The 27,619-nt window shown below is 35.7% G+C and overlaps 1 protein-coding gene across 1 annotated transcript in view; it reads left to right on the top strand.

The window, feature by feature from the left end:
• The first annotated feature begins 6,637 nt into the window (after positions 1-6,637).
• The window catches only part of LOC115442934 (metabotropic glutamate receptor 2), a 44,678-nt gene continuing 23,696 nt past the window's right edge, over positions 6,638-27,619 (top strand). The window contains exons 1-6 of the mRNA XM_030168143.2: positions 6,638-7,289; positions 8,028-8,170; positions 8,607-8,777; positions 11,619-11,763; positions 19,891-20,142; positions 23,550-23,724. Coding sequence (XP_030024003.2) covers positions 6,698-7,289; positions 8,028-8,170; positions 8,607-8,777; positions 11,619-11,763; positions 19,891-20,142; positions 23,550-23,724 — 1,478 coding nt within the window. The 5' untranslated portion in view covers positions 6,638-6,697. The remainder of the gene's footprint in view (positions 7,290-8,027; positions 8,171-8,606; positions 8,778-11,618; positions 11,764-19,890; positions 20,143-23,549; positions 23,725-27,619) is intronic.

Raw genomic sequence — 27,619 nt, forward strand, 5'->3', positions numbered from 1 at the left:
AGTTGAAATTGAAAATCCTTCTTTTAAATTAGCAATAAATCAAAAGTAGAAGTAAAAATAAAATTTCTGATTGGTAGATCAAGATCGATAGATCGATTAGAGTCCGTAAAATTTACAAAAAAGTCGGTTGAGCGACCGTAGAGTATAAATATAATATATATAAGTACAATGCACGGTCAAATTTCGTTTTAAAATAAAATAATAATTGAGTCTGCACCCCCCAACTCCGAGCACATCATTACGAAACTTATAATGAAGCCATGTTTCATACATTTAAAATCATCGAGGTAACAACTTCTGCGTTAGTAATTAATCAGTAGTTTCAGGAGTTCCACACAGCGCTATGAGTGCAAAGAATTTTGGGGTACCGCGATTTCAAATATAATAATGAAGCCAATGATATCAAAAAACAAAACATTTTTCGATAATGAGTGAGGCGTTGATACGACAAAAAGTTTCATAGCAATCAAAATAGAAACTAAAGGGGTGATAATACATTTTATTAATAATTTCATATTTGAATATATAATAATATCAGCCTTGTATTATATACTGTCCTACTGCTAGGCACGGGCCTCCTTTACTACTGAGAGGGATTAGGCCTTAGTCCACCACGCTGGCCTAGTGCGAATTAGTAGACTTTACACACCCTCAAAATTTCTATAGAGAATTTCTCAGGTTTGCAAGTTTCCTCACGATGTTTTCCTTCACATATTTGCATATTGTGCAGTAAATTATTATCTTGGTATGAAGTCTGAAAAACTCAATAAATCTTTTTTATAAATTAAAATAATCTATTTAACTGTCTTTGGCGTAATAAACAAAGTTTTCAAACCGACATTGCATTAATACTGGTTAATGGAGTCTTTAAGTTAAAATATTTCCTTCCCTTCTGTGTTTTACAAATAAGAATACTTGGTTTTACAAACTTTTTAATCTTTTGATTTACTCTTGTTCTAAACAAAAACTGAGCCATTAAGATCTTAGCTTGCGATATTTATGTTAAATTACTTGGAAATAATTTATGTAACAGAAGCATCAGTAAATCCTGGAATATAGATGGTGGGTGGATTTTCTCAATGAAAAATTTAGTAGCACCCTCACAAAGATTTCGGGCAAACTTCTGTTTGGGTGTAGATTCTTGCTTACCTTCTTCAATGCTGTTATGATAATGGCTTATGTGTACAGTAGATACTCATAGCTATAACTGTCGTGTCAGGAGAAGAAGTTGCACTTTTTGTCTCTATATTTTTCTCGAAAATCGGAATGTACGAGCCCTTTTTTGTAGGGGCATCTGACAGTAAGTACAGTAGGGTCAAAATAGAGATTAGAGTGTCGACTGAAGAGGTTGATGCAATGCTGCCGACCTATTTAAATGCATAGGCTAATTCTGAAACGATTCTTGGTCATACACCTTGTGTAGGCTGGTCGCTATCCGGTCGGATAAAAATATCCTACGACCAGCACAGAACTTCCTGTCTAGGAACTTTAATGGTAGTAGGATATATTTCATGTCCACCCGGATAGCGACCACCGTCCACAAGGAGTTAAAACCCACCATAGTAGCCCGCATGCGTGGTGTTCCGAGGTCAGGCCGTGTATATCCGATTCTTACAAGTCGGCATAATTGTGTCGACTGCCGAGAGGTAATCATGTCTCGTCAGTCGACATTCTATTGGAGCCCACTCCACTTACCATCAGGAGCAGTGGGACAGTTTGGCGTACACGTATAAAAATATTACAAAGTTCCATCTCCTATCATATATATTTTCTGTTTAAAAATAACCTCAATCTAATCAAAGACAAAGAGCATCTCTATCATCCAAATCCGTTCAATGGTTAACATTTCCCGAACCACCACACATTTTCACAAACGACATCTTTAACATTTTATGTATAATATAGTACTGCTTAATACTGAACCTTCACCGCGCTTCATTCCGCATCTCATTCCCACCTCTTTTGAAAGGTGTTGGCGGCTCAACGCATAAATAGTGCGGCGACTGACCTCGGAGTCTCTTTTACTTTGTGGTCGGGTCTGCATTTCATACGTAAATGTTTGTGGATTACAGTTCACTGCTCAGATTCATGCAAAATGGGACCGGGGTCACTGGTAAGCCGACTTAAAGTGGTTCTGTTGTTCGTCTGTAGGGTTGCTACACTCATCATCCTGAGACATAGATTAAGTGTTATAATAGTAATTTATATTGACTACAAGTTTTTCAAAACACTTTCAACAAGGCTTGCGACATAAATAAACTCTAGAATATCAACCCGCACTCTCGTAAGAGTGCTACCTATTTCTTTAAACTTTTCACCGCAAAGTGACTTCACTGCACCTGTTGTCATGAACAATATATTCCATTTACCACTAGACTCCTTTACACTATCAAAAATACGAACGAACATAATTTCGAAGTTATCGTAACTTGTTAATGTTGTAAAAAACCGAAACGTAAGATCTATCGCGCCTACCTTTCAAAACCTCCACAAACTAGGTTATTTAGTTAATAATTAAGCGGTAACTTCCTAATGGACTCGGGAAGCAAACTTCTAGTTCCGCTTGTACGCTTATTTAACATGGGTTTTCTCTGTAATTAAAACAAAAATGTAGTTGTCAACATGACGGACTTTAGTGCATTTCAACGCTTTTAAAATGTTCCTAAAACCGGGCATCATAATATGATGTTAATTTTGCAACTCAAATATATGATTAAAACACAAGATTTCTAAAACATATTTCTTCTATTTGCATTTAAAAAGATTGATCAATACAGAGAACACCTGCAGGCCACAGGGACATGGTAATCAGTTTTTCGCCTTTTCTGAAAAAAGTGATTTATTGAGTTAATCGCTGTTTAGATCTAGGTGTGCGATATGTCGATGTCATTTAATTTTGATTTTTGTGATTGATCGAGACATCAATGCATTAGTCACATGTATTTCAATCAATCTCAATAAAACGACACGGAGTCGAGTTTTGTTTTTTGTCACGTCCTAAGTACACTTAAGTGTGTTTGACTCCGAAATACTGACACAAAATGTTACCTTATCTAGAAAACCTTACTCCTCAGTTGGCACGAAATTGGCATTTTATTTATAACTGGCGTTAAAAGTACATTGTACAGACAGTTTGGCCTGTAAAAGAAGAAAACAAAACTTTATTAATAAAAGATGTTAAATATCGACTATTGTCTCTTTTATTATATTATATAAAGCCGCATTCGCTGACGTGACGTGACGTGTTGCATCAGAAAGGTATCGGTTTCATACATTTAATATGGTTGCGTAGCCAATAGGCATCACGGCAAAGAGTATCACGATACAACACATCAGATAAATGTGAATTCGGCTTAATATTTATAATTGATTTACATATAACTTACTTTTACAATCTTTTTTACAGCGTTACTTCTGGTATAAGTCATCAATATGAATTACCTTCATTAAGTTAGCGTGTCTTATGATAAGAAATAGTCATTTTTATCTCGACTGTATAACATTGTTTTTTATATCACGACAAAGCAATTTTTCCTCACTGGACCAAATGCCACCTATAGTGTAATTCTAATATAAATGAATACGCTCGACGGTTGCCAGAATTTGCCATTTGTACCAGCTCTTCCTGACTGGAAACTAAACTACTCGCTTTAGTAGACTGTATCACGCATATTTAGTTAATTCAAGTGCAAAATATTCCACAGACCTCCACGGTTATCAAAGGCACGAAAAACTAACGCAATTGTACAAATTAGTCGCCTTAAGGAAAATCTCCATAATTTAAATGTAGACTATATTTCACAAAAGCCTAAAAATAGAAATAAAAACATTTCTGCTTGGACTGGCGAAAAACTTTTAAAGAGCAACTAAATCCAGGATGAATAATAGCTGTGAATTACTTTAATACATTTGTTACTTAGTGAGATTTAAGACCGTATTAATAAATCAATCTCGCCTTTGTGAAAAAACTCAAGTAGATATTTAAAGTATTCTATTTGCTAAACAAAGGTTAGCTTGTCATTTAAAAAATAGTTCTCAGCTCAGGTGGCGCTGTTTAATAAGCAAAACACAGCTCAAAATCCTTCACACACACTGTGTCTTAAGAAATTATTTGAGCTGATGTGAATATTGGTTATCGAATATTGACGAATTTATGTTACTAAACTTGATTCGACATCGTCTTAGCTGACATAGTTCTTCGGAGGGAAGCTGAGTTGCATTATACTGTAATCGTACTGAATGGTTGATTCATTTGTAATGTTTAACCAAAACAAATTTAGAATGCCTTCTCTTAACAGCTATTGTTTATTAATTTTCTTTAAGCGTCAAGCTACTTTCAAATGTTTATTATGTTTATTTACAATTTTTAAATCTAGGTTACTCAACAAAATTGGCCCACTTTTCGCACAATCGAGTAATAACAATGCTGTCAATCTTACTAACCCTATGTAGAGCAGTTTCAAAATAAACAAAGGAAATCTGGAATTGGAGCGATGTCAGCCGATGTAGGCCGAAACCGGATTGTTTGTACTTTTGATTTAATATTGACCACGGGTTTCTATACCTCAATGAGTTAGAGGCTCACTTGTGCGGTGAACCACGAAGTCCTGAGATCGTTTGTTGGCGAGCGTGTCTGGGGATTATATGTGTATTGCTTATATGGATATACAATGCACGCTTGTGTTCCAGTTCAGATATTGTAAACATTGGACGTCATGAGACTTAGGTAGCCTCAAACGTGTTTGAACAGTTATCGCGCATAAATAACCTCTAATAACAAATGATTGGCTCAAAAAATATTTACGACAAATCACAAATACATTATTATTTTTCCATCTATACTTATTCTACTCCGGACTAAGGTCGGCGCTATACATGTTTCATGCATTTTTATGTAACCTATGCATCTGGAATTTGAACCTACATCATCGTTTGGCTGCCACTAGACGAATCCTAAACACAATATCTGCCTTAAATATACTATCTTCACTACTGGCAATTCCAATAATATTCTATCACCCAAAATCAACAAATCAATATTTAGGACATATTATTTCATTATTCCGAAATACCTGGCAAAACATTATCTTTACCTAAACCCAACATGGCAGGTTGGGATTGGATGTAGCTAACTCAATTCTGTCCTAAATTCAAGGTAAAAAGGTTGTAATTAGATTGACAGGTTATGACTGCCCTCGTCAGCTTGACGTGGGTCAAACTTAACTCGCAGTGAACGGCTCTTCGCGAAAGATGACGTCTCATTGAAATTTTTCCAAGGAGTCATGACTTGTCAACATCTCTTAAACATGACTTGTGTTTTGATGGAAATTTAACGTTTGTTATTATGAATTATAAGAACAACACGTCTTGAAATCACTCTCAGAGGATATTCTGATAATTTTACGAGACAATGCTCCATAATATTTAGTTATATATTTTCTTCTGTTACCTCCCTGCCTGGACTGGCTTTTTTAGTTACATCATGCTTTGCTTTTTTAATTATACCTCTAGCACTAAATATGTGTAAATATAATTACTATCATTCTGTAATAGGTGCGACTATATTCGCCAATGTGACTAATCAATTATTTTACTTCAATGTTGAATTTTTGATCTATTTCCCTTTTTATCATCACCTGCAAATTTGTTTAATATTCTATTATAAGCATTTGCATTTATAAATTTATAAATATACGTATAATTATAATTAATATAATCTACAAGTGATTACGAATCCTGACAAACTAGAACAATAACAATTAATAAACAGTCACAAACAACAATTAACACTTCAACAAAATCCAATCAATCAAGACTGATTCACAATTATCTCAACAAAACAAAGATGAATCATACCTAATAACCTCTCTCATCTCATAAAGCAGAATGATTTATGAACGTGAATAAAGCCTTGTTCTATCTATACAATGCTTTGTTGTATCTGAGACGCTTGTTCATTATCTAGCTTCGGGGCTGAGCTGACACTGGATTCTAAGTACACTCTGTCAATTGTAATGTACAGAATAGTACGTAATATTAGAATAATGAACGTGTAATATTAACTTATACCTATGGATTCGCTGGGGTAAATTATGATCATGGTTTAAATAGAGCACACGCGAATAAGTAAAATAAATTTTAGAATCGAAGCAATAGTTCTAGACCTGATCGGGTTCAAAACTAAAACAAGCTATTCAGTTCACACAATATATAATATGAGTATAGGTTAGCATTATCAACAAAACATCGGACGTCCACCCACGAGGTGGACAGATGACTTCATAAAAGTCTCAAGAAAGTCGCTGGATACGGCCTGTTTCTAATAGGTAGATCTGGAAATCTTTGCGGAGCCCCATATTTAGCAGTGGACATCCTGCGGCTGATGATAATGATGATGAACAAAACTAACTGTATCTCCGAAGCTTTATACAGATTCAGTCGAACAACCAGCATCTATGGTTCGTTAATGTTATTTCAGAACTATGATGTTATAGGCTTGTCTTTATCATAAGATAGGTTGAAAATGTTCGAGAAACCCACTATAACCTAATACCATGTGAAATGATATTTTTAATTTGCACATGATCTATATGAATATGATCGTAAGCTTTTTTTACGTCGTTGCAGGTTAAAATGACCACATACCCCACAACATGGAACAAACATTCCAACTCAATGGCATGAAAGAGCAAGTAACATGCATCCCGGATGCTGTTGGTTAGCGGTACCGATCCTCATCATCACTCTTCATCCATCAGAGATGAGGCACTTCGGAGACACGCACTACGCACCAGTTGAGGAGTCTGCCTTCTACAAACGCAGCTTAGCCAGGCATCATCACCGACATAAACACAAACATGAAGAATTGGATCCAACATTCTTCGCCGATCGGCCAATATACGTCAACTTGAAAGACGGGATGACGTTCATCGATAGAGACTTCGGTGAACCGTCAAAGGTTGGTAAAGATTGGATCAATATGTCGAATGATCAGGTCGGTGAGTTGAAAGATAAGAAGCACCAACATTGGCCGATAAAACGTGAAGCTGTTATAGAAGGAGATTTGGTTTTGGGAGGTTTGATGATGGTGCACGAAAGATCTGACAATATGACGTGCGGTCCTGTAATGCCTCAAGGAGGAGTCCAGGCTTTGGAGACAATGCTGTATACGCTAGATTATATTAACAATAAACTGAAACTGATACCAGGAGTGGTCCTTGGAGCTCATATTCTAGACGACTGTGATAAGGATACTTATGGGTTGGAAATGGCCGTTGATTTTATAAAAGGTTAGTTAAACATTAATAATTTCTGTTCCTCCATAAATCCTTAATTTTCTACTAAATGTTTTATATGATGGTATAACAAAACTACCAAAGATTAACATTATTTGTATTGTAATGGGATATCGCTGCACTGCCGTTATTTGAGAAAATACATCGACTGAAATAGAATGAGAGACCAAGTCATTAAAACGTATAACAATTGGAGTAAAGAAACCATATAAGTGTCATTAAATCGAGTATCATGATAGCACTTATGAAAATATAAGGGTTATGATGGCACATTACCAGTAAAATACGAAAGATTGCAGGATCTCATAAAATTTTATTTCGCGTTAAGCGATTATGCGTATTAGTTAAATTTTACAGCAATTTGTTTAAAAGGGTTTTGTTATTTGAATTACAAACAGACGCCGCATAAAACATTAAACAATTCAGGTTGATTGTATATTTTTATTAAAACGAGAAAAATATTTCCTAGCCAAAGTTTTTTACAGCCATAATTATGTTATACTGAGGAAGTAGTTTCTTCAACTTTACTAAGAAGAACCTATATCTGTCATCCTATATTTTAAAAGAAGATTTAACCCTTAAACCTTGTCTTGGGATATTTTCTCATTATCCGTAATTTCTTTGAAACATCTTATGAAGCAAATCCACAATTCGGCCAGAATACGTTATGAGATATCTGACATGAGAATCTTCGCTAGGTCATTTAATTTTAATCCCTTTTGCACTTCAAAGGTTCTATTAGCAACATCGATGATGCCGAATATGCTTGCAACGCTACAGCTGTCCGCAAGGTGATATCTGGCGTGGTAGGAGCGGCGTCAAGTGTTACATCAGTGCAAGTGGCAAACCTGCTGCGACTTTTCAAGATTCCACAGGTATTACAAAATATAACATTTAATAGCTCTCTCATCCCTACAAAAAGTTTTTTTTAAACGTAATAATTTATATGATTCTGTCTTGGTGGCATAGCTGTCTTGTGAACGCGGTACCTTTTTGAGGTTCCGGTTTCAAATCCGATAATAGGTTTTTCTGCTCACTATCAGCCCAGAATCTAAAAGTTGTGCTCGATATGCTTCTATACAGGGAGCGACCCTGGTTGCAATATTGTCTACCTCCTTAGAGATAAAGGTGTGATGTGTAGGTTTTTATTTTTAAATGATATTATAAAAAATACACATCTTAATAAATTGATTCAAAATAACAGAATTTATTTATCTTTATGCTAATTATAATGTCCTAATTTTTTATGCTTATGATGTTTGTGTAAAATATGAAGTAACCGCTTTATATATATTCATTCTATTCCACCAGGTGTCTTTCTTCTCCACATCCCCTGAGCTGTCCAACAAGGCTCGCTTCGAGTACTTCACACGGACAATACCATCAGACCTCCACCAGGTTCGAGCGATGGTGGAAATTGTAAAGAAACTGGGATGGAGTTACGTGTCCATCATTTACGAAGAGTCAAGTTATGGCATCAAGGTAAGCCCTATACTTTGTCCAGTGAGCTTATCGCGGCAGCACAAGCAACGGCTGCCGATAGTGGGAACGGGCAACATCGGATGAGTTCAAGCGTCTCGTGTATTTTTGAGAAATATACATTTTGTAGTATTTTATTTGTCCTTTCTCGGCATTATCAATAGTGGTGTAAACATTGTTATGATTTTTTTTTTTATATATATATAGCCTATCTATGCTGAGAATTATTTGCATCGCAACTCAGACCAAACGAAGTGCAGCAAACTATTTAATCAGCTTCGCCATTGACAAGTAATTGGTCGATCAAAGTAAACGCAAATTATTCTGACCAAACCAAAAGACAGATACGTCTGCCCTACAAACCTCTTATCTAAAGGCCCAGTATCTTCATCGGCTGTTCCTAAATTGATGATCCAAATAGTGAATTGTTAGTTGCAACCAAGTGACACAGAGCGACGGAATAATGCAGCTTAGAGCTCCATTGAATGTCGCCTTGTTTGAGGAACAATATTGATAGAGGAACGGATAGCTGCAGGCCGAATGCAACCTATAACTCAAATGGAATTGCACCAGCTTGAAATCGATCGCCGAAAAGAGGTAATAGAGCTATAAGGAATGGCTTTGATTTGATCGAATTAGAAATTCAGCAAGATTCTGGTTTTGTAACAGCTGCTTTGAAGTAACATAGTGTTTGTATTGCAAACCTTATTGTAACCACACAGTGTTATTTAAAAATTGTGATTCCTTATCTTGTCTAATAGTAAGCGTTCTCATCTACCTAACATATATAAAAATTATAATTTATAATTATAAAAGGTATGTTACCACACCGCGTCGGTATCCATGAGTCGTGTGATGTCATAAAATTGCTGTATAGTTATGATCGCTACATTCCATAGAGTAAATGTATGGATAAAGTTATATTTTATCTTATTAGTGGTCAACTAATAGTTTAACTAACTAGCCGCCAATAAATGATACCAATCGCTTTTTTCTATCTATGTCAAAAATGGACCAATCAGAACAAAGATTTGACTGTCATGTTTACAAATGAGTTATTCTGATTGGATCATCGGAATCGGATTGAATATTGAAAATGGGGTCGTTTATTAAAAACGGCTGTAAACCAAATAAACATCAATTCCTGATAATGCAAACCAAATTCTAATTACTAACTAGATTTGGTTTAAACTGTAAAATATCTGAACATGTCGCGAGCGGCCGGCGTTCCGAACCGCGGTCCATCATTAATTAACATTGTTGTTAATGCGAGCCGCGGTGCCGGCAACACGTTCGCGGGAATCCCGCAAATATTCATTACATTTGTATATTGATTTAGTGGTGCACTTTGGTTTTAATGAGATTACTTGTTTTGGCTGAAATTTGAAATCAGTGGCAGCTGATGATCATTCTTTACAAATAAGACCTTAAATTAGGCATAAGATTTAAATTAAGCCTGGAACTAGTCGTAAACTAGGCTTTGTTTCACGACTCTGTCTAAAAAAACTGCTAACTATCAAGGAAATATCTTCACTCACTTACGCATTAATAATATTAAGAAGATGCGCATGGTTAACCCCAGTCCCCACTTCATTATTGAAGCCATAACTCGTTCACTAACAAACGAAGGGAATGTTTCACTAACCTATATCCAAGCACTGCCGACCTCCCCATTTATGCTGTAACCAAAATGTGTCATAGCTCCATCAAAACACGATTAAAAATTGTAGAGAAGTTTCGGCTTATAGTTCCGACGACCGGCCGTCTGACGCATTCCCCTTTAGACAATTTAATCTCTACAAACCTTGTTTGAAGAGCTTTCACAGTAGCTCAGCGTACAAAGGGAAGCCCACATGTACGAAAATATATGACAATAAAAATTGTTTGATAAGCGATAGTGACGTCACAAGGCGCCCTGACAATTTTAGTATTTTTCTATTACGAATTACTAAGCTGATGTACTTTTGATACACCCCATTTATTTTCTATCTACGTTTTACTGTAAATACTTCTACTAATCTGTGCATGTTATATCTTCTGCTATTTAAATCATTAATAACAGAAATATTGGGGAACAAATGATAGTTATATCGCTATCGGCGTTGTCTTCCCGGCAACCTTTCACTTTATATGTTTCAGAGAACCTAACGACTTCACGAACTTGCTTTTTGTAGAACACAACTGCTTCCCCTCCTAGCTTGTTATACCGACTATGACTGGATAAAAGTGCTGAAATAAAATTTATTACTAAACTAAAGTATGTTATTCTAGGATGGTGTAGCTTTCTATGTGTAAAAAATGAAACCTAATTAAAAAAATACTGCGTTTTGCCTCTACAAGCAGTTGTTATTTATACTTTTTGCTTCACCTTATTAGAACTTTCCATTTATATTTCTGAGAACTCGACATGAACGCCCATATTATTTTTTCTGAAATAGTTACCTATACAACTGGGCAAAATATTTGGTTCAATAAAAGTTAGGTATTTTTATTTCAGTTTCTTTAACTTCACATTGCGTAAATATTCATAATTAACGTAATTTGTGTGTAAGAATGAGAAGGCCGAGATATACTAGAGAAAGGAAAGGATTCAAAAGTAATTATATTAACACCTACCTATCAAATGCACCCTCTAGATGATACAGAGCCGGCTAATGCTTATTGGAGATATTTACTCAACGTCTGCCTGTCTTGGGAATCGATTCCAGGAGCTTCGAATCCTCGTCTTCAAATCCAGGTCTACCACAATACCAATAAGGCTATGAAACTGAGCTAATGAGACTGATAAAATCGGTAGGTACGTCGCTACTAAATTTGCAATTTTCATGATTCTTTTCTGTTCAGGCTTTCGAAGAACTGGAGGCGTTGTTGGCAAGAAATGGAATTTGCATCGCTGTTAAAGAGAAGTTGGTGAAAGATTCCGGTGTGGCTGATGAAAGGGCTTACGACGAGATTGTACAAAAACTGCTGACTAAGCCACGCGCTAGAGGTAATTTAAATTTCGATATATTGTTTACATACTTATAATATCTAAATATAATACGACTTTTCTAGTATCTAATTCCACGAAATATTCCCAAGGTTAAGGGTGGAGTTGTTACTGTATGTAGACAATGTTGGCGTCGCTTATAAAGCGATCAGTTTGTTTGATTGCAACTTTTGCCAAAGCAATGTCGACGATGAGGGCTTTACAAACGGTTTAGTATTCTTTAACCATTGGCATTCTCATAAATTTGACCTAACCTAGATGTCACTTCTGACAACATCCTCGATCGTTCCATCATAACATTTTTCTTTGTGATTGTTCATTTATTTATTGAAGATGTAGGCTTACAGTTATATAAACTTTAATAGCACTACAATAGCTGACTAAAAAATAACAAGTTTCACTAAAAAGAAAAATCATCGTAAGAGTGAGTACGCAAGTATTAATTACGATACAATTTGAAATTAAAATACGTTACAAATATAAACAAAATAAAAATTGAGAAATAAGCAGTCTACCAATTCGTTTAACAAAAAGTTTATAATGCACTAATTGGAATACCAATTACGACTTTAGACAAGAAACATAAAAAATATATTATTTTTCGGAGTAAGTTTTGACATCTGAACCGATCAAGTATTGCCAGCCGAAAAAAAGGCTAAGCTAAGGGTAAAAAAGTTAAGATATTAACATCTTCTTCCCATTGTTGTTAAGTTGCTAAATACCAATATCACTTCTAAAAAGCATTGGACCCTACACAATGTACGAATACAATTTAAAATTATTGATCCTGTCGAAGAAAATAGTGTTGAACATACAAACAAGGTCGACATGAAACTTGCTCGAGTGCGATCAAGTGCAAGGATCTTGTTTAAAGTTATACTCGACATCGATATAAAACTCAACATTCCTATTCTGCTTACAATTCTTACAGCGAAGTTTAAATATTGCTGTTTCTCCGCCGATACGCTCTCCAAGTATGATAAAATTTATGAAAAAAAAGTTTCTACCGATAGTTTCGCACAATCAAAAATCAGAACGTGGGTGTATATTTTTAGGTTTTAGTGTAAAAATATTTCGTATTTTTACATTAAATGAAGTTGTATTTTCAACTAGTTAAATAAAAGTAACACTTGAGATTACGTTTACTTTAGATTATACTATTGAGAGCCGATTTATATAATAGACGTTCCTATCCAATTATTTTTTAAGATCGATAATGCAATTATTAATACACTAGCTTTTGCCCGCGGCTCCGCCGGCGTTATAAAGTTTTTCAGGCTAAAGTTTTCCGTTATAAAAGTAGTAGTTTCCCGGGAGCCTATGTTCTTCCCAGGGTCTCAAACTGTCTCCATACCAAATTTCATCTTAATACGTTGGATAGTTTTTGAGTTTATATTTTTTAGAACTTTTTAAGAGGAACAATCCCGTCGTACATCATTGTTGCATAACTTTAACCGTTTACGCTGCGCACGCAACGGAAACTCTCAAAACTAATAATTTTTCTCCGTTTTGGCAACATGTTTCATTACTGCTCCGCTCCTATTGGTCACAGCGTGATGATATATAGCCTATAGCACTCCGGGATCAAAGGGCTATCCAACACAAAAATATTTTTTCAGTTCAAACCGGTAGTTCCTGAGATTAGCCATTACTGCTCCGCTCCTATTGGCCATAGCGTGATGATATATAGCCTATTGCGCTCCACAAATAAAGGGCTATCCAACACAAAACGAATTTTTCAGTTCAAACTGGTAGTTCCTGAGATTAGCCATTACTACTCCACTCCTATTGGTCATAGCGTGATGATATATAACTTTGAGCACTCCACAAACAAAGGACTATTCAACACAAAAAGATTTTTTCAGTTTTGACTGGTAGTTTCTGAGATTAGCCATTACTGCTCCGTTCCTATTGGGTATAGCGTGATGATATATAGCCTATAGCACTCCACGAATAAAGGGCTATCCAACGCAAAAAGATTTTTTTAGTTTGGACCGGTAGTTCCTGAGATTAGCGCGTTCAAACAAACAAACAAACTCTTCAGCTTTATATAATAGTATAGATTGTGAATAAAACTGATCAACGATAAAAAATTAAGTTGCGTCACAAAAATACGTTACCTATAAATATGTTCCAAACAGAAAACTAGTTCACTTTGATTAACCAACAATTGGGCTTGAAAAACGGCAATTAAATATTGATAAATTATTCTTGTTTTTTTGCGTCTGACCCAACAGCTAACAGTTTGCCACCTACCTTCCTAAAAAACCTAAAAACGTCAGACACAAAACCCCGGCTGAAAGTTTATCGGCTCTAACCGACTTAATGGCGAGTATTCGATAAATTACAGGGGTTGCGCGACCAGCTGCGTTCATGAGACAATTTTTCGCTAAGCTGCGCCCACAAATTGGATCCATCGGTGTGCGTGTGATAAGACGTAATTACTTCACACCCTTTCAGAGTTCTGTTCCAAGTTGTGACCGGTAGGATGTGAGGTTTAAGGTTATTATTATTGTAGGAACGGTACACTTTCTTCAAGAAAACACTTATATTTCACAGCAATTACTATTTCCTCTTCGATAGCTTAGACACAACTGTCAATCTGGTCCAACATCAAGTATGGTATAATCTAACATTATAGTTGTCTTAAAATTTCAACAGCTCTTGAAAAATCTCCGTAATGGACTATAACAAAGTCTGGGAGGCGAGCAATTGAATCTGCTAAAGTGACTTTTAATCTATTCATAGCCTAAAGTTTTATATAAAAAATTATTTAAGTTATTTTATAATTAGTTTGGACATTTCTCGACAAGTTTGAATTCTCGGTAAAATTTCAAAATCCATCGAAAGGTATTAGTTGTCGGTAAGATTTTTGCAGGGTGACATACGAGCAAGTCTCACCCATCAAGTGTCGCCTGATAAATGTTTTGTATTCCATAGTGTTAAGTTTCATACCTAAAACAGGGAACGACATGTAGACTGGCTTAGACAATGACCTACTTACTAGAATGATAACGACAAAACCGCCCATTGTACACCGTAGGTTCACAAAAATTGTATCAATTTCCTTTGTTTTTATTTTCAATTAACGACTCCAGTAGTTTTCGATCCACCTCAAAAATGTACCAATCAAAAACAATTTTTTGACATGCTTAGAAATAAGTTATTTTTTTCTATTGTGCAGAACCTTGGTAAAGAAACCGGTCCTGTTTTTAAAAGTTCTTCAAGGTTTCGCTACAATTTGATTATTTAAATGATTAGATAGGTAGGTGAAATTACCTTAAGCAGTCTCTGTGGATGTTTTCGTTATTTTCTTTTATAAAATGCGAAAGTTAAGATTGTATTTCTATTTTAGTTCTATATTTTTATAGTACCACGTAGGCGGACGTCCAAGATTGCGTAATGCTAAATTATAACAAACATATTAAGTGAAGGAATATACACTAATAATTTTAGTTAAAGCAACTGTTAATTTACTTGCTTTACCATGTAGCCTGCAGACATTTTGTCTCGTGTCTGATGCAACAGTTAACAGCGTGGGGCCTTATTACACAGAACAATAACTTGCATATTCAAATTGACTTCTCAAATTTGAACTTCATTGTAATAGCCATAGAGCAGATGTTTTATAAACTGATAAAAAATAACATGATACCTTGTTTTACATGTCAAGTGCTATAGATGAAGTATACATCACCTTTGCATACGATAAGCCGTCTCTTAATTAAATGCAAGGTCTAAGATCAAAGTATTCTTGTCAAAGTACTCTTGTGTTGAGTTTTGAGTGGTATAGTTATTTTTTTTTTTACGGGCACAGCAAATCGAACCCACTGCAAATGATGGTAAGTGGTGGAAGATCCAATAGAATGTCGACTGACTAGATATATACATATATACCCCTTGACAGGAGATGGTACAATTATGTCGGCCTGTTGAAACCAGATATACACTGGCTGATCACAGAACGCGATACACTTACGTGGCTACTATGGTGGGTATTAACACCTTGTATACGGTGGTCGCTATCCGGGCGGATGAAAATATATCCTACTACCCGCAAAAGTTTTCTTCTTTCGGTATGCTATTTAGTTTAGTTTGTTTTTTTTTTCTAGTTCCACCTACTTTTATGCTATTCTAAATATGCTTGGGTCCAATTCCAATGCTTGGGTCGAAGCATCAAACTTGGTGTTTACCGATAGAAAAAAAAATGTCTACAAATGCAACCGTCATCATCATCATAATCATTTCAGCCAGGAATTGTCCACTGCTGGACATAGGCCTCCCCCATTAAGCGCCACAAGGACCGGTTCTGGGCCGCCCTCATCCATCGGATTCCGGCGACCTTCACCAGATCGTCGGTCCATCTCGTGGGGGGCCTGCCTATGCTGCGTCTCCCGGTTCGTGGTCGCCACTCCAAAACTTTTCCACCCCAACGGCCATCAGTTCTACGAGCTATATACTTTGCCCACTGCCACTTGAGTTTCGCAACTTTAAGGGAAATGTCGGTTACTTTGGTTCTCCTAAACCAGCTAAATGTTACAGTAAAATTTAAATTGAAAGTTCTCGATACATTTTAACATTGGCTTTCAACAATCTTAAGTGTGCCAATCCATGCCAGACCGGATTCTTTCCACTTTTGCTTATGTGGCGTTTCTTAACTATTTCCTTTGCGATTTCGCTTCGATATTCTGAACCATCATTAAGGTTCAAACGTCTTTTTTAGGTTTTTAATGTTTTATCATAAATTTTAGACCGTCTACAATTTAAATAAAGATATGTAGAACCAAATAAGGAATAAAAAAAGAATTAAGGATATAGCAGAAATGTGAAAAAAATTATCACTTGCTTTAACGGTGAAGAAAAACATCTCATTACACATTCTCTGTCAGAATTTTGAGTGTGTGATGTCTACCAATCCGCACTAGGCCAGCGTAGTGGACTAAGGCTTAATCCCTCTCAGTAGTGGAGAAGGCCCGTGCCCAGCAAAGGGACAGTATATAATACAGATATTATTATATAAAAAAGCAACTCACTAAAGAGGCAGTTTAATTTTTTTATGTGAGTAATCAAACTCAGACAGACAATAATATCACAGGTTATAGACACCTAAATGGCTTCTATAATGAGGTCCTTACTAAATATTTTCACATAGTAAAATTTATTCCAAATGTATTCCGTGAGTTGTTTATTTCACATTTATTTCAACAGAGCACGCGACCTAAAATGTGTTAACTTAATTAAATTAGTTTATTTTATGACGACCTAGTTGCTTAGTAACAAGTGGTGTTTTATTTTCAGTTGAAAATGTAAAACTAGAATTATTTTATGAAATTGAAACGCTAGGCGACTCAGTCTTCTAGTGGTGTAAACTTCATGAATGAATCCCTCCTAGCCCAATTTCGGCCACGGCGTCCAGTCAGCCATTAGATTAGCCAGGTCCACAAGAGATATTAGGGGTATGCTGATCCACCTCTCTGTTCTTTCACCCTCGTAGTCCGATGAGTCGGTAATCCGACATGATAGGAGAGAGATCAGGCGCAGGACCAACGATTTTACGTGCTTTCTTAGACAAGTGTATTACAGCCAACTTCTTGACTCCGATCTGTGTCGTTGCCTTTCGCCAGATGGTAAGCGATACGACCGCCCATACACAGTAGAAACATAATCCAACACCTTGAATTACAAAGTATTCTTTGGTGAATACCAAGTGGAATCACTGCGCTCGCCATCCTGAGACATGAGATGCTAAGTCTCATTATGTCCAGTAGTTACATGGCTACAATGTACTTCAAACCGGAATACAACAGTGACTACACACTGCTGGTCATGATTGTGTATTAATATATTAAACCGTTTTCCATCAAAATTCATTATCACGCGTCACCGCTCCGACAAGGGAAGCTGCGATCAAAGCTAGTCTAAAGCCTGAGCTTGCACGTAACGTAACTCATAATAGGGCGTATGCAGACGAGCGATTCGCCGACTGGAACGTCGAACGGATGAGATCTGAAGTCTATAATGACAATGAGGATAATTTTTAGCCATAACATTGTAGCAAACAGTTTTGAGGGTCTGTGGTAGCGTTACTGCAAATGTCAGGTTGACGTGTGTCAGCTGTCTAGTGTGACAGCTCACGTTTATAAAAGAAGCTCCACCTCCCTCCGTTTCACCCGCATCGATGTGTGCTTTTTAAGTAACAAAAATATAAATAAAAATAAATCACACCCAAAAATTGTTATTAAAAATAACAGTGATATTACAAAAACAAATACAATATGTTTTTTAGCTTTTTGAAAGGGTTATCTTGTAAGAAAATAAATAAAAAATAAATAAAAAAATAGCGCTCTGAGGTCCTGGGTTCGAATCCCGGGTCGGGCAAAGTGATATTTGGGTTTTTCTGCTCAGTATCAGCCCGGAGTCTGGAATTTGTGCCCGATATGGCGATAGGCTCGCCCCCTATCACATCATGGGACGGAACATACTTGGCGAAAAGTGAGTGCCCTAGTTGCGCCTCTGCATACCCCTTCGGGGATAAAATGCGTGATGTTATGTATGTATGTATGTTCAAACACTACATAAAGTCCAATGCAATAACTGTGCTATGCTAACAAAAATCGCTAGAAATTTTACATCAACATTACTTTTTCGAACTTCTTTTCTTTTGACTCTTTCGTAAAAAATACTGCATTATCTTTATTATCATTATCATTATCAACGTATCTCTGCTTACCTCGTTTAAATTAAAGATTTATATAATATCGTTCACATCAAGTCGCAAGCTCGCGAGCGACCTTAAATTCCTAATGATCCTTCAATAAAACTTTTTGGACCGCTAAGAAGCTTACCTGCCGCTCGATAGGCCTTACCTCTCCGCAGGAGTTATAAACTCACTTTCGAAGGCTGTTAACAACGAGATATTTAGAAACGTTTGGATAAAAGAATTTAAAAAATATTGTTAATTTTGCAGATATTATTTGAAATTATTTTACAGTATTATATCATCTCACGTTTTAAAATGAACCACTTGGTCCGAAAAACTCTGTTAGTGATTTCTTATGCTTACGCGAATGTTAGATATTAAAATTAAACTGTTTTTTGGATTTTTTGCGGTTTAATCTCCACTCGTGACCATGAAGGCTGTAAAGCCTTCGAAATATAGGGAGAAATTTAGAATATAAAAACCGTGACAAAATCCGAAAAATAGTTTAATGTTAACTCTATTAGTGTTTATATTGCAATTACTGTAACGAAAAGCAATAATGATCTAAAAAGGGGCGGATTTTACAATACTGTTTTTATATAATAGGTGTGTCTCTGGTTGAGATGATTTTTTACACAAACAAAACTGCAACGTAGCTTAACCACTTAAAAAAACTGATTCTGTCTTAATTGAACTCTCAAGTCAAAGAATACAAGTTAAACCTCGGTAATTAAAGACGTACCAGAGGTCAAACGAGGACAAAGTTTCTGCTCAACTGTTTAATGTAATTTCAACGTGGTTTTGCACAAGTTCCGTCAAAATTGCTTTTTCAGTTAAAACTTTTTAATTTTATTACATGCAGTTTGTCCTGTAAAGTCCTGATTCCATATCCCACAGGTCAAAGAAGAAAGAATTCAGCATTCGTTAAAATGAGACCTATGACATCTTGGTCATCTTATTCATTCGAAAAAAAATTCGATGTTTTATCCAAGGCTTAATGTTACTCTCGATGGTAAAGAGAGACAACGTCATGCTGAAAACATAATTATGGAAGGAGTTTATGAAACTTTCAATTATAATACGGGTTCGACAGGATACTACCACTATCTCAGAAAAATTGACGTAAAATTACAGTTTGCTGTGGCATTTCGTAGTGTGAGTGACATTGCCGGAGACCAGCACCCCCTTCTTTTTTCTAATCTCTATTCCATTCTTTTTTAGGATCAAAGTCGTATCTATAGTATAATAGCAGTTCACCGACTTATTAATTTGCCACCTTATGCTATAGTATAAAAACTTACACCAGACTCTGAAACGTAACTAATCTGAACGAGGCATTATGTTTTTAACTAACTATGCAGTGGCCACTCTTAAGTCTACATAACCTGTAACCATCAATGATTGTAATATTGAACTATCTTTCCTAGGAGCCATAATCTTCGGCTCAGACCAGGAAGTAGCTGGAGTGATGCGGGCAGTGGAACGAGGGAACGCTACCAGCTCCTTCAGCTGGGTGGGATCCGATGGCTGGAGCGCCAGGTCTTTGGTCTCCGAGGGGAATGAGAGGGCAGTGGAGGGAACCATCAGCGTGCAGCCTCAAGCCAACGACGTGAAAGGATTCAAGGAGTATTTTTTGGGCTTGAACGTGAAGAATAACAAAAGGAATCCTTGGTTTGTTGGTAAGTAGAATAAATTTACATTTTTAAAAGGTACGTAGATTTGATCTTTTATTAAAAATAAGTAAGTCGTGGACATCCACTACAGTGAACTTACCAAACCAACTAGCTGTCTCAATCTGGGTGTTGTAGCAACAGTTGTTTTTTGAGGATCTATCCCAGTCAAATACCTATACCTCATCGTGGCAGTCTAACGCAATAAACTACCTAATACATTTATAGTGTAATACATTTAAAACGACATTAATTTATTCCAAATATTCAGAGGAATAACCACACAAACTTTAGGCGTAAATAGTTTGTAAAGGGAACGCCGGAACTCATTGACTTCCGGGAAATAGTCGCTCCGGATAGCAAAACCATGATTTATTTGAATCGAATGGCTGCTATCCCTTCCCGTGCTCCTCGAACTTTGAAGATAGTTTCATTGATTTTTACATCTGTTTGAGTTATGTGCGAGTGTATTTATGTTTTATTTAAGATATGTGCACTAAACATTCAGATGTCAAAAAAGATGTGGGAAACGAAAAAAATGATTAGAAACAATATAAAAGGCAATGAATAGGGCGGTCGATGAAAGCAAGAATCCCTATTTGTATTCTATAACTTTGTCTTTGTCTCGTCATAGGGTTATAAAGATAGGTATAGGATAGGGAAGGTAATTCTTTGATAAAATTAGAAAATGTATAAATTTTGAATTAGGACATTTTAGTTCTAAACGTGCGAAATGTTCGGACTGAATCATTTAGTTCTATTCCTATTTAAATTAAATGTCATTAATAAAGTCAATTAGAATCTTGATGATAATTTAGATGCCTAAACAGTGTAAAAAAGACGAATTCGACATTCATATTTTATCCCGTAAAAGATTAAAAAATTAAATCAAAGTTATGAAATTCGTTTATTAAATCTTCAAATAGTAAATTCTATCTACATTAATCATTTTACTTAAATAAAACATTACAAGTTATAATAAATGTTATAATTGTAGCTGCACTGCGCGGCTTCTAATCCAAACTATTAAACAACAAACTAAATTAATTTGACCGAAGTTTATCCGATCCAACTCCATTTCAACTTTAGTTTCATAATTTCACGCTATTTATTATCATAGTCTTTTTCAAGAAAGTTTCTCGTTAATTTACTAAACTGAGAAAATAATTGATCTGTGTTGCGGGTCTGTTGGACACTTAGGTTTATCTTAATTATGTTTTTAATACATTTGCTAGACAACATTGACTTGTTATTAATTAATTTATTTATTCATATATTTCACGGAGGTAAAAAAAAATCTAATTATAGGGTCATAAAATAAAAAAGTAACAGAGCTGACGTTAAAATTGTAAGGCTGTCGTGCAATTTAATAAAGATGTTTGTATTTGCTTGTATTTTTTGTTCCGATAATATTTCGAAGGCAGGGTAAAATTAATTTCCCACATAGATCACAGAGGTAACAATAGTGAAAAGGTTAGGAACCACTGTTCTAGACACTACATGGCAATCGATAGGTGGGTACACTGTGAATTGGATTGTTGGGGATGTTTTGTGGAATTCGCAAATATTCTTTTACAGTGCAGTTCATAATTAATGGATTCGATTCTTGGCTAAATATTTTCTTTTAATACATACAGGTACTAATTTTTACCTTTAATGAAAGTCGGGTCCAAGAGCCCTTTCACTATGTTTCGCTATTAATCTCCGCCTATTTGATTACTTCATTCTGTGTATGTAAATCGGCTAACATCAATATTTTTTTACTAATCGTAAAAAAATATTGATGTTAGCCGATTTATTAGTTTTTTCTCATCCGATCCCTAAATATTTTTCAACCCAGCAGTCAAGATTCCATTCTAAATAATCTAAAAAAAAATATAAAGGAATGAAATGTCACCTATATTGCTTAAGATTTGAAACAACCTTATTAAAAAAATGTACACAAATATATTTAACTAAAAAAAAATTACCGCCATTCAAAGACCACTAAAAACCAAAAAATAATTCCACATATCAGGTATATTACATACCTACTTTTATAGTCGATGAATAATTTCTTTAACTAGTTACAAATTTTATAGTCGATGAATAATTTATTTAACTAGCTTATCTTAATTGGTAACATCCACCTTTTAGAAGTGGGATAAAAATAACTACGCACTCACATTTACATTACAATTTGATATACAAAGAGTTTACACGTGTGCTCAAACCCCAGTAACCTAAGCATAATCAAAAACAAATTCGTACAGACCTTTCTATGTAAATCAATTTATCGAACGATACACAGAAACAATTCAATTTGTCTGCTCGTGCGGCCTCCTAATCCAGTTTTATTTGTATCCAATCCGACGGGATCCTGGAGCACATGCTCCTAAGTGGCTCGATATCGCTTCTATCACGTTCATTTTAAATGAAACTAGGTTGTCGCCTTGCACAAGATATCACGTACGTTTGTCATTAATCTTTAAGAGTATTGTGTATCGAGAATTAGAAAATTTATAAGTTTGCTTTGTTAATTTATATCAGCTTTAAGACTATGGAAATAAGTTAAAAAAAAATCATTTCATATTAATCATTCGTTTAAAAATCATTACATATTATAGGGTTATCGCGATGTAAAATTACAATGGAATTATCAGATACAAAAATAACTTTAACCTTATCATTAATCAATGATAACTCATTCTTAATGCCTTTTCATCAACAACCAGAATATATTGTTATATTAGTAAAAAAAATCTCTCACTAAATATGTAAAAATTACGAAGTTGATCAAAAGATCATCTAAATGCATTAAGAGCTTTACCAGACCAGCATATCGACTACGCTCCGTGCGGAAATATGCTACGCGAAGTACGCTGCCAGTACAAATTTCGCACGCTACACTTACACGTCTACGATGTGCGGCGTAGTCGATTTAACACATAGTTGCTACGCTCGGCGGAGCTACGATGCAAATTGCATGGATGACACGTACCTGTCTCTTTATTTCGAACAATGCTGTTCCAATTATAATAAAAGATATATTACAAAGTTATTCACCTACATTTACTAGGTCTCTAATATACGATAGTATGTCTGGATATAAACTAGTGTACAAACACTGCTAAACTAAAAGAACTTGTAATAGCCTAATTGGCAAGGGCACGCACCTCTGACTTTTCTGTAGTTGTGCCTGTGAAGGAAAACATCGTGAGGAAACATGCAAACGTAAGAAGTTCTTTGTGGAATTTGGAGGGTATATGAAGTCTGCCAATCTGCACTAGGCTAGCGTGGTGGACTAAGACCTAATCCCCCTCAGTAGTAGAGGAGGCCCGTGCTCGCAGGTGGATATCATTATTATAAGTCCTAATACGATGTCACTATTAACACTATGAAGAAGTATTTTTGCTCACAATTATTTCCTTCTCCAGAGTTTTGGGAGGACCACTTCCAATGCCGCTACCCTGGCAGTCCACGCACTCCGTACAACGGCCAGTACTCACACACCTGCTCCGGTCTAGAAAGACTTACTGACAATAACACGGAGTTCGAGAGGCAACTGCAGTTCGTCTCGGATGCGGTTATGGCGTTTGCTTACGCGATACGGTGAGTAGCCGAATTAGAGTTCACTTACTAAAGGTTTACTGATATATTTTGTACGCCCGGATAGCGACCGCCGTACACAAGGTGCTAAAACTCGCCATAGTGGCCCACGCAAGTATGTCAGGTTCCAGGACCAGCCTGTGTATATCTGGTTCAAACAGCATGATTGTATTCACTGGTCGGGGTAATCTCTACTCACCATCAGATGCAATCATTCTTCTGTGCCCGTATATAAATATTTATAAAGAAAATATTACGTTGCTCTGCGAGAATCTCAACGCATCACTTTAAATCTTTCAAAAGCAGTTAAATCATAAATATTATTAATAAAAAAAATATTATAAAGTTTAAAAACAGTCAAATGTGAAACATCATTGTTCGAAAACATAAACATAAAACGTCCTACATCAACAAAATGTTCGAGTTTATAATTTAAAATGTATATTGAAGTTTCATTTCCAACATTAACACAATGTAATGTATTTAATCTACATTACAAAACTCTTAATTCCCGATAGGACTATCAAAGCGCTTCCATTTAATTAGCAATCATGTCTGAAAGACCCAAACCGGGGTATACACCACATGCCGGCGGGGATTAAGGAAACTTTAATTCAATTTATAAAACCACGTCGGGATTACCTGGATTCCGAAATCGTGGACTGGATATCATTTAACTTGATGTTATGAAAATAGTAGCGAAGGCTGGTTATGAATTATTATTAATGATTCAATAAGAAACCGGCAAAAGGTTGAGAATGGAACATACTGCAAAAACGAAAGTGCGTAGGTTCAAAACTCAAGGCACACACCTGAATTTTCAAAGATATGTATGTACTTATAGTTTACTAATTATCGTTCGCTTTAACGGTGAAAGAAAACATTGTGAGAAAATCTACATACTTGAGAATTGCCTATAAGAACTTCAAAGGTATGTAAAGTCTATCAACACTAGGTAAGCGTGATGAACTTAGGCCTAAACCTTCCCAGAAGTATTGGAAGCCCGTGCTCAGTAGTGGACAGTATATAAAACGGGATTGGTATCGTTATATTACATTTATGATGATGATAAATGAAATAGACGGCATAACACAAATTCCACCACCTAGAAATACAAGTCTCGAGTATTCCAAGTTACGATACTGCTTTCGTCTTAAGACATTAGTGTTACCAAATTTCTAGTATGACAGGATAACGACTGCAATCTAATAGATTGTGTAAAACCCACCAAAATAACTCATTCGGAAGGTTCAATATCCAAAAATCAACTCTAGGGACTGTCTAAGAAACGCTCTTATGGATTAATGTTATTCCGATTACATTGCTTACTACCAGAAGTAACAAGTTACAAAAACAATAAAGAAGAAGCACCATCATCACTACATCCCCTAATAAACAAACATATTTCGAAAGGAATATATTAAAGGAATCCAATATTCAACATAGACGAGATTATAATAAAATTAATTCTACATAACGAGGACTAGGGTCCTATCCGGCCTTCCACATATTTACATACCCTAATATCATTTGTGCCCACAATCCGGCCAATTTTCCTATCTACAAAAGAGGATTAAATTTACTTTACGAATTATTTACGATAAAAGGTTTTGGTATAAGTGGACAAGCCCTTACATACCCTTTTAGTAAGTTAATAATTAAAACTACTCTACAGCAAAGGGTTATACTGTCAAGTGAATAATGTTTTTTCTTGACTAGATAAAGTGGAGCCCACACCTGGTTATAAAAATAGTCTAAAATTTTATATTCTTCTCTGGACGTGCAATATTACTAATAGGAAATATTAGTGGCGGTTTACATAAAAATATTTTTTTTATACGACCATAGTAAAGTGATCCTACTGCACCTAATAGTAGGTGGGGTGGGATCCAAGAGTATGTCGACTGACGAGAGATGATTATCCCTCGACAGTCGACACAGTTATGCCAGCCTGTTGAAACCGGATATACAAAGTCTGATCCCGAACACACTTACATGGGCCACTATAGCGGGTGATAACACCTTGTATACAGTGATTGCTATCCAGGCGGATATAATATATATCCTACCACCAGCAACATGAAGCAAATGTATTTATTAAAGTATTTCGAAACTAAATATTGGCGACCACTTAACTTTATATCATGCCCAAATATCACACAACATCCATAATTGACACAAATATAATGAGAATTCCATAATCAAGGACTGAATATTTTAATTGTAAAGCAAACATACATAAAACCAAGAGGTTTATAAATAAACAAACTCAAAATCCATTGTCGTTCATCAATTCCAAATTCCGCCAGAACCTTGGCACGGCTGTCGAGTCACTATCTGTACATGAAAAATACCCCATTTTCCATAGTACCAGGAGGCGGCGTAAAGCCCCTTTGATTAATGTTCTCGGAGATAGGATGCGTTTAGAGCTAAGCCGAAGGGTATGAGGTCACAATGGCACACTTCCCGAGGGTTTGGGGTAAGGAAGAAGATTGGGGTAAGTGCTCTATTAAATTAAGTGTTGTAAACCCTTGCAGTTCAGTGAACAATGCAGATTTTCTAGATAATTTCTTAATAAAAAAATTGCTATTAGTATTTTTTGTATGTAACATTCACAGGGGCAACTTATATATAAAAACATTTATTTTGTATCTTTACGTCTTAAATCCCAGAAAGGTTTTCGCCACCGCTATAACTTGCTAAGAAAAACAAAACAAAGTCACAAAATATGGGGTAAACGAACAATCCACGCATTCTCTCCAATACAACGCAAATAAAAAGTTATTTCCACATATATATTTAATTTCCTGACGCCCGTTACGCCATCTCGACAGTTGCGAGGAGTTTTTAAACTGCTCGAGGGTCCTCTTGTTGGGGCACTTACGCACACCGAGTGGTTTATCGCGAGAGTATTCAGTGTCCCATAAAATTAAATGACAGACTCGACCTTTTCGAGTTAGGAGCCACCGCAAAATTTTTACTGCGACCTTATTAATATTACGGGATATTATGAATGTAGCTAATTGGGAATTAATGGGATATTTATGGCATAATTGTCGAAATAAAGTGATGTGGTATAAATACAGGTGTCAGGTATACAACACGTATCAGACATTTGTATACCCAGTGTGACATGCAACTTATCATCAACTGCATGCAATATTCGTATATCATAATTATTTTATATAATGAGGGTAGTTTTAATATAATATTATTATATTAATTAAATTTAGAAATTAGACGTCAAGGATCTTTATCAAACACGACATTGCTTACAAGCGACAGAAATAAACAAAGGATTGATATTTTACTACCAAAACTTACCTAAAATGCATAATTATCGCATGATTCATGTCAAACTTCACAAAAATAATCTACGCCATCTCTCTCAACAAAAATAAATCATCTCTGTTCCAAACAATATCTGTTTTATTATTTCTCGACGCCGCCCATATTCTTTTCATGTCGATTCGGGGTATCGGTCCATGCCAGCCGATGGAAGACACACTCAATAGCCACTTGACGTAAAAGGGTGCGATAAAAAAGCGAAAATAAATCCCGGGGTGTAAAAGTGCTGAGTTAAAAGGGTAACTTTGTGTGGAGTAAGATTTGTGTATTTGGATTACCTGGTTGGGGTGAAATATATTTAATTTACAGGGTATAATGGAATTTATCCTAGATTGCAGTGTATATTGTAGTTGGAAGAAAACTTGTTTAAACTAATCAAATAGGCAGCAGTCGGGTTGAAACAAGCTGCTAAACCGGGTTGTATAACGTCCCCAATGGGCGGACGGTTAATAGGTTCGTTCCCCAGGTCAAGTAACACATTGTAAAGGTTTTTCTTACCGGATTTGCCAAATACAAGATCCTTCATAGAACATGCTCTTGCTGAAGCAAC

This window comes from Manduca sexta, chromosome 14 (genome assembly GCF_014839805.1).
Source record: "Manduca sexta isolate Smith_Timp_Sample1 chromosome 14, JHU_Msex_v1.0, whole genome shotgun sequence".
Classification (NCBI taxonomy): domain Eukaryota; kingdom Metazoa; phylum Arthropoda; class Insecta; order Lepidoptera; family Sphingidae; genus Manduca; species Manduca sexta.